Raw genomic sequence first — 14,001 nt, forward strand, 5'->3', positions numbered from 1 at the left:
TCAGGTTAAAGTTTAAACCAGGTTAACATTTAAACCAGGTTAAAGTTTTTAACCACGTTAAAGTTTAAACCAGGTTAAAGTTTAAACCAGGTTATAACAGGAAGTCAAACATTGACTTCCTGTTTCCAGCCTCCGTTTTCTTCCTGCTTTATTCTGCAGCCGTTTGTTTCTTCTTGTTTTTCTCGCGGGCCGGCCACATCCACATCAGAACATTGCTCCATTTTCCATCGGATCATCAGAACCACAGAACCACAAAACATGGACTGGAACCAACTTTATTTAGATTAAACCAAATAATGAGGCAGATTTTATAGATAAATATCAATAATATTGACACTGATGATGGAAACAGAAACTCAATCTTTCAGTTTTATTAGTAATTATATTTATGAACCATAAGAAAATAAAACATGTCAAAACAAATTTAAATGTTTTTGTCTCTTAGCTGTTTGTTTATGAAATTACTATAAAGTTACAATATGTTTTAATAATAATAATACATTAATATTCCTCTCTTATAGAAATACTTGACAGAGCAAACAGACGTGATGTTGATGATCCGTTATGGACCATCAGCCGGTCTGACTGCAGAGTAAACCACGTCTGGTTCTGGTTCTGGTTCTGGTTCTGGAAACAAAAATAAAGCAGATTTGTACCAACAGCTTCCTTCTGAATATATTCATAATGTTCTTTTATTAATGTTACATTTATAAAATATTAATGGTAAAATTATCTCCAGGTTTTAATGCTAAATATGAAAAGGTATTGATAGGAAAACTGATCGATCGATAGCAGATCTATAAACGATATAAAAACAATAAAATGTAAAAAACTCCATTATTGTTTCTATAGAGAATCTGCAGCCATGTTGTATTGATCATCACCAATAACCATCATCATCATCATCATCATCATCACCATCGTCATCATCATCATCATCATCATCATCATCATCACCATCATCACCAATAACCATCATCATCATCACCATCATCATCATCATCACCAATAACCATCATCATCACCATCACCATCATCACCATCATCATCATCATCATCATCATCATCATGATGTTTTTCTAATGGGCAGCAGTCTGAGGTGAGTGGTGACATGATGCTAATCTGGAATATCATCAGAAATCATTTTATAGATACTAGATTTAATCCTGAAAGGGATTTAAGATTATTTTAACTCCATCATTCTGCCAGAGACAGACTAGATTAATAAACTTATAGATATTTTATATTGATTAATGTTGATCAACTCAAATCAAATGATTTCCATCTTCTGCCATATTTGATCAGATTCTATAACTTGCTGCAGGGATTCATGGAGCAGCACTGAACTGGTTCAGATCTGATCAGATTACAGTTTATAGGATTAAATTATTAATCTTCTTGTCCCTCCAGGGTTCCAGATGGAGAACCTCAGGGCTCGGTTCTCAGGTCAGGTATTTTTATTACTGCCAGATGTTTTTATGTCTCTATGGTTTATTAATCTCCTGCTATAAAGTGACAGAGGAAGAAAATCAGGATGTTTCACATTTTCCTGCCTCCAATGATCCCAGATAAACATTTTAGTTTCTCTTCTATCATGTCGACGTTTTTCCTGAATCTTAAAAAATCATCAGTTGCTGATAAATTAACTGTGTTTTTTTACTGGAGTCTGAAATATGAACATTTAGCAGCAGAAACTTCAAATGTTTCCCAGATTAGATTTTTCCTGTGAATCCAGCTCCTCTGAATGATTTGCTACGGCGGCTGCATGTGTTTTGGTACCAACCTGTTCAAAACCACGTCCATCGTCCCGACGCCCAAAACCTCCAACCCATCAAGTCTCAGTGACCAGAACCTGCTAACCCTCACCCCGACTATCACCAAGAACTTGGAGCGGCTTGTCCTGGTACAGCTCAAACCCTAGACCCCACCCTGGACCTGGACCCCACCCTGGACCTGGACCCACCCTGGACCTGGACCCACCCTGGACCCACCATGGACCCACCCTGGACCCACCATGGACCTGGACCCACTATGGACCCACCCTGGACCCACCATGGACCCCGACCAGTTCACACACCGCCTCTCCAGTCTCCATAGCGACGCACTCTGTCCTCACACTTGGACAATAACAAGCTGTTCATAGACTTCAGTTCAGCTTCAACACAGTTATCAAAACTCTTCACAAAACTGGTGGACTTAGGAATCTGTCCCCTCATGTGCAGCTGGTTACTGGACATCCTGACCAGTCTGACCAGTCTGACCAGTTTGACCAGTCTGACCAGTCTGACCAGTCCACCCCAACATGTCCGGCTGGATAACTGCTGCTCATCTACCATCACCATAATCACCAGGGAACCACAAGGCTGTGATGAGGCCTTTCCTCTGCTCCCTTCTCACCCATGACTGCAGACCAGTTGATGGTTCCAATCCCATCATCAAGTTCTCAGACGCCGCCGCAGTGAGGCCTCATCAGAAACAGCGCCGCCTACAGGGAGGAGCTGGAAGGTCAGTGGCGTCACACCAACAACCTGCTGCTCAATGCTGGGAAGACCAAGGAGCTCATGGTGGACTTCAGGAGAACCGCTGACCCACATTCACATCAGGGGGACGGTGGAGCAGCGTGTGAGCAGCTTCCAGTTCCTGGGCGTCCAAATCTCTGAGGATCCGACCTGGACGACCTGCTGGTCCAAGTCGGTCTGGAAGGCTCAGCAGAACCTCTTCTTCCTGAGACCCAGAACCTCTTCTTCCTGAGACCCAGAACCTCTTCTTCCTAAGAACCAGAACCTCTTCTTCCTGAGAACCAGAACCTCTTCTTCCTAAGAACCAGAACCTCTTCTTCCTGAGACCCAGAACCTCTTCTTCCTAAGAACCAGAACCTCTTCTTCCTGAGAACCAGAACCTCTTCTTCCTGAGACCCAGAACCTCTTCTTCCTGAGACCCAGAACCTCTTCTTCCTGAGAACCAGAACCTCTTCTTCCTGAGAACCAGAACCTCTTCGTCCTGAGAACCAGAACCTCTTCTTCCTGAGAACCAGAACCTCTTCGTCCTGAGAACCAGAACCTCTTCTTCCTGAGAACCAGAACCTCTTCTTCCTGAGACCCAGAACCTCTTCTTCCTAAGAACCAGAACCTCTTCTTCCTGAGAACCAGAACCTCTTCTTCCTGAGAACCAGAACCTCTTCGTCCTGAGAACCAGAACCTCTTCTTCCTGAGAACCAGAACCTCTTCTTCCTCAGACCCTGATGAAGAACCATCTGTCCTCAGACTCCTGGTGAAGTTTTACCGCTGCACCACTGAGAGGATCCTGACCAGCTGGTACCGGAGCTGCTCCGCCTCGGACCGGGAGGCGGAGCAGAGGGAGGTGGAAGCTGCCAGCGCATCACTTCCTGTCTCAGAGAACATCTACAGGAAGTGGCGTCTGAAAAGAGCTGGGAAAGTCGTCAGACTCCCAGCACAGAGACTCTTCCCCCTACTGGCCTCTGGGAGGCGCTACAGGAGCTACGGACTGGAACAGGAACAGTTTCCTCCCCACAGCGTCTCACTGCTGAACTCCTGACGTCTGAACATATGATGGCTGTAATCTCCTACCCAACAACACACAGACTGATAAACCACTAACTACCTGCACTGAGCTATTAGTCACTATTGTAAATACTCTATAATCTACTCCTGTTTATGAAAAACTTACATTTGTATAAATATATTTTTCTTCTCTTGCTGGATGGAAGCAAACTGCATTTCATTGTTTTGTACTTGTGACAGTAAAGTTGAATTTGATTTGATTCTTTATTCTCCTGATTTTCTTTCTGTCTGTTTTCCTCCAGTTTTTCCTGAAGTTAAAAAATTTCAACAGGAAGTGATGAGATGAAGATCCTCCTCCTCCTCTTCCTCAGGTCACCATTTCATCAGACATGTTGTTTCCAGTGTTTCCAGTCTGCAGGTTAAAACCAGTAAAGTTTAGTGGAGGAGAGTCGGTACCTCTGGTTCTGTTGGGTCTGATGCCTGCTGTCCTCACTGCAGAGTAAACTGGACCCGGATCCATCTCTGAACAACAGATGTTAGAGGTTCTGTTAGGGTTCAGATGTTTTATGATAGAAAAGCTTTTTAATGGTTCTGCTGTTATTGTCCAACATATGAATGTATAAACCACAGAGCTGCTCACTTCCTCTGAAACACACAAGCAGAGCTTTGAGTCACAGAAACACACTGACACCTTCAGAACCGCACCGAGTCGGTTCAGTTTGGACCCACGCAGGTTTTATTTATAAAACCGTCAGAAGTTTCCTGTGGTGAACTCAGGATGTTTGCTGCTTGAGAAACTTGACTAAAAAACAGCAGCAGGAAGTTTGGTGGTTTAAGAGTCCAACGTTGTTAGAGAGGAGCTAAAAAGTTACTATTAAAACTCTATAAAGACATTAAAACTAAAATATTAAACTATAACTGAACAATAAAACCAGAGTCTGGACTCTACCTCTGCTCCTCTGCTGGTTTCCAGTTTCTCTGATGTTTATCTGTCCATATTCAATGTCTCCAGTTCTCACTGCAGAGTAAACCAGAGCTGGATCTGGAAAACATTATATAAATAATATTACTGCAATAAATAACATTACTGCAATAAATAATATTACTGCAGATAAATAACATTATTGCAATAAATAATATTACTGCAATAAATAATATTACTGCAATAAATAACATTATTGCAATAAATAATATTACTGCAATAAATAACAATACTGCAATAAATAATATTACTGCAATAAATAACATTACTGCAATAAATAATATTACTGCAGATAAATAATATTATTGCAATAAATAATATTACTGCAATAAATAATAATACTGCAATAAATAACATTACTGCAATAAATAATATTACTGCAGATAAATAATATTATTGCAATAAATAATAATACTGCAATAAATAATATTACTGCAATACATAATATTACTGCAATAAATAATAATACTGCAATAAATAATATTATTGCAATAAATAATATTACTGCAGATAAATAATATTATTGCAATAAATAATATTACTGCAATAAATAATATTACTGCAATAAATAACATTACTGCAATAAATAATATTACTGCAATAAATAATATTACTGCAATACATAATATTATTGCAATAAACAATATTATTGCAATAAACATATTATTGCAATAAATAATATTACTGCAATAAACAATATTATTGCAATACATAATATTACTGCAATAAATAACATTATTGCAATAAATAATATTACTGCAATAAATAACATTACTGCAATAAATAATATTACTGCAATAAATAACATTATTGCAATAAATAACATTATTGCAATAAATAATATTACTGCAATAAATAATATTACTGCAATACATAATATTATTGCAATAAACAATATTATTGCAATAAACATATTATTGCAATAAATAATATTATTGCAATAAACAATATTATTGCAATACATAATATTACTGCAATAAATAACATTATTGCAATAAATAACATTATTGCAATAAATAATATTACTGCAATAAATAATATTATTGCAATAAATAATATTATTGCAATAAATAATATTATTGCAATAAATAATATTACTGCAATAAATAACATTACTGCAATAAATAATATTACTGCAATAAATAACATTATTGCAATAAATAATATTATTGCAATAAATAATATTATTGCAATAAATAATATTACTGCAATAAATAATATTATTGCAATAAATAATATTACTGCAATAAATAATATTACTGCAATAAATAATATTATTGCAATAAATAATATTATTGCAATAAATAATATTACTGCAATAAATAATATTACTGCAATAAATAACATTACTGCAATAAATAATATTATTGCAATAAATAATATTACTGCAATAAATAATATTACTGCAATAAATAATATTACTGCAATAAATAATATTACTGCAGATAAAAGTGGATCTTTAGACATTAAATTAAAAGAACTTGGTTGAATCATTATTTCAGAGAAATAATCTAGACTCACATTTTAACAGTTTTTTTTACACTCTTGTTATTAATTAATGTTAAACATGTAAATGTATAAATGTTTGTAATAATCAGAAACCACAGAGCTGCTCACTTCTGTTAAATAAATGTTAACGAGACACAAATAGACCCTGAGAGTCTTTGTTCACTAGACACCATCAGACTGAATGGAAAATGTCTGTTTTCTATATTTACTTTTGATTTCATCATGTTGATTAAAATGGATTGTAGGGTCTCTGCTGAAAGTTTCAACCTCCACAACATTGAAGCATAAATGTTATTAATATGAGTCTCAACATGATCAATGTTTGAACAGGTTGTCATAATATGCCAAACATATTTTAATACATTTCTATTAGTTTTTATTCTAAATCTGTCCAACATGATGTTACATTTCTGATGATGAAGGACGAAGATTTGGACGAGTCAACAGAGGAAGAGGAGGAGGAAGAGGAAGAGTTAGGAGGAAGAAGAAGAGTTAGGAGGAAGAGGAGGAGGAAGAGGAGGAGTTAGGAGGAAGAATAGAGGAAATGTCAGATGAATTTATGATTCTTCTAGACATGATTCTAGTTTCCATCAATCAATTTTTTCCATTTGTTCTCTGCAGTTCTGTCTTTTCCTTTCTGTCAACAAATCAATAAAATCATAAATGTTCATCTTCTCCAGTCTCTTGCTGTTCATCTCCCATAATTACAATTTATAATACAAGTTATCTAAACTTTATCCATAGTTTACATCAGAACTTTCCTCCAGAATCAGTTTAATGTGACTATTTGGTCTAAACTCAGTGAAACAAGAATTTATTATTCTGATGAACTGACATGTTTATTAATACAGATGTTTAACTTTGAGGATGAATTAATGATTTAGAGAAAGAAACTGGATTCTGCAGGTCATTTATTCTGTTTTGTTGTATAAATTGATTTGATAAATGGATCAAAGCAACTGAGAAAATTAATATTTTAAAAAGGAACAATAAAACACTGAACAGGATTTTACTTAATAAAATATTCAGGATGAGGAAAATTAAAGTTATGATTCAAAGGTCAGAACAGGGAACATGAGGGAAATAGATTTAAAGGAAAACAAAAAAATATGTAAATAAAATAATTAGTCATAACATTTACTGTTTTAAAACATCTTCAAAATAAATTCACTCTGTTAAAAGTTCTTGTAAACACAGAAAACATCACAGTTAACTTTTTAAAATGAAAGATCTGCAGTGGATTATAAAAACCTGAATGTTTCCTTCAATAACAGGAAGCTGGACGACCACAGAGCTGTTAGCATGTTAGCATGTTAGCTGTTAGCCTGCTAACTGTTAGCATTAATAGCCACAGACTGCAGAAACGCCCAGAGGAACAGTGAACAGCTACCAAAACCATCTAACTGAAGAGTCAAACCTGCACTGGAAATGAAAAAAGTCTCTAATTTATATTAAAATACCAGCTGCTGTGGTTGCCAGAATTTTACAGTGTAAATATTTGTACTGTCAAATTCTGAAAAAACTTGACCTATTAGCTGGAAATGGTGAAGAAAATTATTACACAGCAGAAGTTAATCTGCAGAGAAAACAGACAACAGTTTTACTGAATTAATATAATCTGATGATAAAGAAAAAATGTAAAATACAGACAAAATTCAGCTGAATCAAAATCAAAGTGTTTCTGATTGATTTCTGATTAGATCAATGAAGCAGAGACTAAATCAAAAACCTTCTTTATGCAGAATAATAAATTTCTCTTCGTAATAAATTTATCTCTTGTGTTTATGAATGATCAGTTGAACAGATAAAGATTTTTACTCTGCAGCAGAAAATGGAAACCATGTTTGATTTTGTCTGAGAAATAATAAGTTTGAACTTTAACAGCTACAGGATGTGAGGTTTTACCTCGGCTGCTTCTGATTGGCTGATTTCTGAAGGTTTTCAGGTCACTGTAGGTGATTTCCTTTTCATCTTTTGCTTCATCTGAAATAAAACAGAACAAACATCAAAACTCATCAGAGAAACTTTCATTAAACCTGGCTGGAGTTTTTGAACAAGCAAAACATGCAAAACATAAATATCACAAATTGTAAACCTGTTGAAATAAATGAAAACATTATTAAGGCTCACCTTCAGGTTTCCTGCAGAAACATCGTCTCACCAGAAGAACCAGAAGAATTAATGAGAGCAAAACCAGAAAGATAAAAATGGAAACAACGACTGAGATGGTGGGAAGAGATGGAGGAGGAGGAGGAGGAGAGGAGGAAGAAGGAGGAGTGGAGGAGATTCTCTCTGAAATGAATCAAAGGTAATAATTTATTTCTTGTCTCCTGATGAAGGTTGAAGCAGACAGAGAAGCTGCTGACCTCTGACCTTTGACAGAGATCCTGCTGGATGGAGACTCTCCATGACCTTTGACATTACATTTATAGAGGCCTTCATCAGTGCTGGAAACATGGAGGAGGGTCATGTGACCTGATGGTCCATCACCAATGAAGGAGCCATCTTTATAGAAAGCAGCTGGGAGGTTGTGGGTTGGATTCTTTGCTCTGCAGCTCAGAGTGACGTCATCTCCCTCCATCACAGGGAGGACAGGACTCTGCAGGATCACTGATCCACCTCAACACAGAGACAAACTACAGCATTTCATCCATTTCCACACAGCTTCAGCAACACTAACTCCACAGTCTGATCTTACCAGAGACAGAGAGCTGGATGCTGCTGCTGCTGCTGGAGGATCCAGACATGGACTCACACCAGTACAGACCAGTATCTAATGGGACGAGGTAGTTCATGTTACAGGTAGAACCATTTAATTTCCCCCATACTTCACATCGCGTCCTGGTTCCTCTGCTTGTGTTTCTCCTCACAGTCCATCCATCAGGTCTGTTTCCATCCTCACAGATCAGAGTCACTGATTCTCTGATAAAGAACTGAGATCTGCTGGGACTCACAGTCAGACGAACTGGAGAGACTGAAGGCAGAAAGTGCTGATGATTATTTTACAGTCAGAAAAATCCCAGTGACAAAATGATATGATTGTTATGAGATATTTTACTACATTATCCATTGATTCTAAAAATAAATAGTTCTTACAATAAAGAACTGATTTTAATTTACTGACCTTGTTTTGTTGTGAAGCCCAGCAGAAAGATCAAAACTACAACGATGTTAAAACACAGGGAACATATTTTTATGGGCATTATTAGGAATATATGAACACGTCTTTATGGGGCTGGTCATTATGTAACAAGTAAATTGATTCTGATATTGAATTGCACAGTTGACTTTGAGGATCTTGTGGAGTTATACTTTCCAAGTGTTTTTATTTTACATGTGTAAAATGTAACTGTGGGTGAAGCCTGACTGAAGGAAACGCCTCCACCCTCTACAACGCAGCGCCCAAAAAACAAAAGATTTTAAACATTTCAATCTTTGCTGCAACCAAAGATGAGAGTCCATGTGAGGAGTGAGCAAAACAAATAACCTTTTAGTGAAAACATTTATCTCCTCCTCAGTTTCTACCAATAAGATGTAACTGTAATCAGTCCAGCAGTAAATAATAAAATGATATTTCTAATAGAAATCTGATCATTTCAGGTCAGGAGCTGCATTGTCTTCAACTGTATCACTGAGCTGAAACAAACATCTTCATATTTATGTGTCCATGCAACATTTTCAGTTACATGAAATAATGAAACTTTCCACACAGGTGAGTGAATGAAGTGTATCTGGTGGGTTTGTGGTGAAAGCAGTGGGTTGCTGTTCCTGGCAGCCTCTCCTCTGTCACAGCTGTGGTTAGAAACCATTGAACCAACAGTTCAGAGCTGCTATACAGTGAAGCTCTGAGTTACTCTGGACTGGATGAAGCTCTATAAAATTACAGACCATTTATGATTTTAGCCCAAGTTTAGGTAAAAATAAAAAATATTTAATCAGTTTTGCCAGTAGCTGTACAGTGTTACTGTAAAAATTCAGTTTTTTTATTTCTGTTCTTTAGTCTTAGTTTTAATTTCTAGTTCACTTTTGTTTAACCCTTGTTGCTCATATTAGTTTCATTAATATTGTTTATTTTTGTTAGATTTGTCTTGTTTTTATTTTATTTTATTTCAGCCCCTTGTAGTTCTTCTGTTCATTTCTTATTTTTACTCCAGGTCTAGTTATTCTTCAGTGTCGGCGCCTGAGACCGAGACCAAACCGAGAGCATCGAGAAATGGTCCAAAACCAAGACCGGTCTCCAGAACCACAACTCTGTTCCTGAGTTCCTGTTAGTTTTAGATCAGCCTTGTTTCTTTTATAGTTTCCTCTCATGTCTTTGCCAATAGTTTTCTTTGTTCTTAGTGTTTTCTTGTCTTCTCCCTCCCAGCTCTTCTCTCCACCCTCTGCTGCCTCTGGATCAGCTGCTCTCTCTTGCATCCATTATGTTCATCAGTTCAGCGCCTGGTTTTGCTCGTTACCTTCCCCAGTATTGAAGCCTCTCTGTCTCACCGCTTTGTCTTGTCAGTCATGTCAGCTCTCTTCTCTTCTGCTCCTAAAGCTTGTTTGCATTTTGTTCCTGTATTTTTGTAAGTTGTTTTTTCATTTATTAAATCATCAACTCATTCTGTCTGCCTGCTGCATTTAGGTTCACACTAAACCACACATCATGACAGTTAACCATAAAATAACAATGAGCCATGAAAACTAATGAGTCCAAAAAACAGCTGAAGTTCTGCAGCATTTCAGGTAAAAAGTGGTTTGTCTGCTTGTCTTTATGCTTAGTGAAGTATGAGTAAATAAGTATTTACTCATAAGTGATGAGTATGAATAATTTATATATAAATAAAGATTCTATTCCAGTGGTTCTTAACCTGGGTTCGGTCGAACCCCAGGGGTTCGGTGAGTCGGTCTCAGGGGTTCGGCGGAGCCTCTGCCACGGAGGTAAAGACACACCTGTGTAAAGTCGTGATGCCCCGCCCCGCTTGGCCATCACTGGCTGCAGAGGATCATGTTACATTGCTCGGCCAATCAGGGCTGAGGGGAATTTAGTGGGCGCAGTATCAGCGGCTGTCGTAGTTGTACGTCGCGTGGTTTCTTTCTTAATATTTTAATCCATACTAAATATGACGAGCAAAAAAGCAGAAAATGAACAAACTTTGCTCTGAAGATGCACCTGCCAAGGTGAAGCCACGCCTCTCTGAAGCCACGCCTCTCTGAAGCCACGCCTCTCTGAAATGGTCTCCCAAAGACAACAGCAGGAGTCTCACTGATTTGCAGGTATGTCATTTGTGCAAAACTTTATTCTGGCCCCAAAAAAGTATTTTGTGGATTCAAAACGACAGAAAACAAATTAAATTTAAAATAAAAAAAATTAAGTTATTAAAAAAAATTTTATTCTGTGAAAAAATCCAAATTTATTTTTAATTAGTAAAATAGTAAAAAAATATTTTTGTGGGCTGAAATTCTTTTATGGGGCCGAAATATTTTTGGGGGCCAGAATAAAGTAACACTGTAACTTGCTGTGAGTTCATGGTTTTGTTCTTTGAGCAAAGTGACGTTCATGCACGGCTCATTTTGTGCACCAGCAAAAAAACATGTACCTACAGTATGTCTTGAATTTGGAAAAAAAAAGTATTTTATTTATCACTAACGAAGGGTTCGGTGAAGGCGCATATGAAACTGATGGGTTCGGTTCCTCAAAAAAGGTTAAGAACCACTGATTTATATTCTACATAATCATCAGGAACATTATTACTTGAATCAGGTTGTAGATTTCTGTTTAACCAAATGCAGTGGCTGAATTTATCATGAGTCTCAGTTGAAGCATGATTGGGGATTTTTAGACTCACACATTTCCTCTGACTAACTTCTTCTACACAGTTTGAGCTCAAACTTGGGCTGCATGAACATTTCTGCTATTATCATTCTCCATGAAGCTGAAAACCATTTGAATATTAAAATAGACAAAAAGAATGTGTGAAACCTTACAGAGCAGACGATGTAGAGGTTCTCCGTTCATCATTTCATCTAATGATTAACTGCAAAGACAAGATAAAATGACGAGACTTTGTCAGAAAACAAAGATTCAAATCTACAGATTAGCTTTCAACAAATCGACTGTCGCCTTCAGGCTGGCAGAAAACGTAACAAATGTTTCCCAGCAAAATTTACTGAGAGGATTAGAAGCAACATGAACAAAATCAACCCACTAATAATGGAAAAACTAGTCACCATGTTCTGCAGCACACTAGCAAGTTTACCACCAGCTACAAGTAAGATGGGAGAAAAACACAATAAAAATATTGTTTCAGTTTCAGACCCACAAATTAATAATAAACTCTGTTACATTATGCAATCCTGATAAAATCCATTTCTCCTGTTTTTATTCTTTACAGGCTTTCAAAGCTAAAAATGCCACATCAGTAATTTTACCACATAAATTGTAAAGAACAGCAAGAAAAAAAAAATAAGCATCAAAAAATCCATGAAAAGGTTTTAAACTGGGACAGAAAACCTGATCAAATAAATGATGGGTTTAAAACTGATTTATACAAATGAGAAACTTGAAACGTATAAATCCATAAAACTGGCTGATCATTTGTAGTTTGTCTCTTTGCCTTATTGAAGAGGCTGGAACATTACACAGATTATAAGATTATGTTTGGGATTTTACACAAAGTTCTAATGGGATTAAATTTAAATATGTTTAACCTATTTTAATTGATCATTTTAGCCATAATAGTTTGTTTTTTTCATTTGCATAAACCTCTCATACACTGTGCACAAAATGATTTAGCAGGGGAATTGATATTCATCTTCATGCATATTTTCAAATTGCAGCATAAACTTGGAAATTTGAATTTAATAAATCAGTAAAATGAGAGATTTGCACCACAATTTACATCAAACCTTACATAATTAGACCGTTTCCTGTCTTCATGCAGAGACGTGAAAACAAAATCATTTTTATTCACAGACTCTGAAATGTTACAATTTGTAAAGGTTCTTTAATAATAATAATAATAATAATAATAATAATAATAATAATAATAATAATAATTGTACCACAGATCGTCTCCCAGAAAAGCCTAAAAACCTTACTCTTATTTATTTATGTATTTATTTATTTGTTTATTTATTCAGCACTAAAACTAAACATCCAACATATAAACAGCCACTAGCTGCACAGAGATCTTTACTTACTCATCGTGTGCAGCAGCTCTGTCCTTGTTGTCTGAGCCTCCTGGTGACACAAAGTGCCGTCAGCAGCCGTCAGTTTGCTGCATAACTTCTGTTCTGTTCTCTACTTTAGCTCTTCCTCTTCCTCCTAACCCCTAAAAAACACCCACTGCGCTTTGCGTTCCTGGAGACACACCAATGTTTCAATATCTGTTTTTAACAAGAGCAGCAAAAACTGATGAGAAAACAGAAACATATTTTTGGCTGAAACATTTTGGTAAATGTTTTTGGTAAGTTAGGATCCACTAACTTGCTAAACTTGTGGATCCTATGGAAAGTGTAAGATTTAAACCAAACTGTGATCTCTAAAATTTAATTGCTTATTGTCAAGAGAAACCTGAGCTCATCCCACTTCATGCTGGAGATTTTAGTTTAACAGTAACAATAAATAAAGTTATCTTTAAAATTAATCACTCAAGTGACATCAAGGCCCAACAGTAAATTAAAACTTCAATAAAATCAATCTGGTTGTTTTTGTCTCATGCAAACTTTGCTTTAATTCTACTTATTTTTTCTATCTAATCATCAGAAATCATAACCAGATAAAGAGATGAAACAGGAAAAGCAGGTTTCCTGGAAAAAGAGAAAGTAAGTTTCCAGCCTGCAGATTTATAAAAATAAATGAGACTATTCCTTATTTTAAAGCATGAAAGTTTTAAAGAATGAAATCTAAACATTTTGAGTAATTTGATAAGATTCAAAGTAAAATACTTATATTAATATTGATTTACTTGTAATAATATTTACACTTATATTTGTGGGAACACTTAC

The 14,001-nt window shown here is 36.1% G+C and overlaps 1 protein-coding gene across 5 annotated transcripts; it reads right to left on the bottom strand.

The window, feature by feature from the left end:
- Window positions 1–356: 356 nt before the first annotated feature.
- On the bottom strand, window positions 357–13,305 carry LOC114157624 (high affinity immunoglobulin gamma Fc receptor I-like). Of its 5 annotated transcripts, XM_028038735.1 has the most exons (10): window positions 13,197–13,305; window positions 11,980–12,030; window positions 9,137–9,172; window positions 8,711–8,986; window positions 8,386–8,631; window positions 8,143–8,304; window positions 7,918–7,995; window positions 4,471–4,563; window positions 3,978–4,043; window positions 357–627 (listed from the first exon to the last, which is right to left on the bottom strand). In XM_028038735.1, the coding sequence occupies exons 2-10, from the start codon at window positions 12,011–12,013 to the stop codon at window positions 563–565; spliced, it is 1,056 nt and encodes a 351-aa protein (XP_027894536.1). In that variant the 5' UTR covers window positions 12,014–12,030; window positions 13,197–13,305; the 3' UTR covers window positions 357–562. The 5 variants fall into 5 exon arrangements, with proteins under 5 accessions (XP_027894536.1, XP_027894537.1, XP_027894535.1 ...); XM_028038736.1 differs by lacking the exon at window positions 9,137–9,172; XM_028038734.1 differs by lacking the exons at window positions 11,980–12,030; window positions 13,197–13,305 and having other exon boundaries at window positions 357–621; window positions 9,137–10,901.
- Window positions 13,306–14,001: the final 696 nt, after the last annotated feature.

Source organism: Xiphophorus couchianus, chromosome 14, assembly GCF_001444195.1.
Source record: "Xiphophorus couchianus chromosome 14, X_couchianus-1.0, whole genome shotgun sequence".
Lineage (NCBI taxonomy): Eukaryota > Metazoa > Chordata > Actinopteri > Cyprinodontiformes > Poeciliidae > Xiphophorus > Xiphophorus couchianus.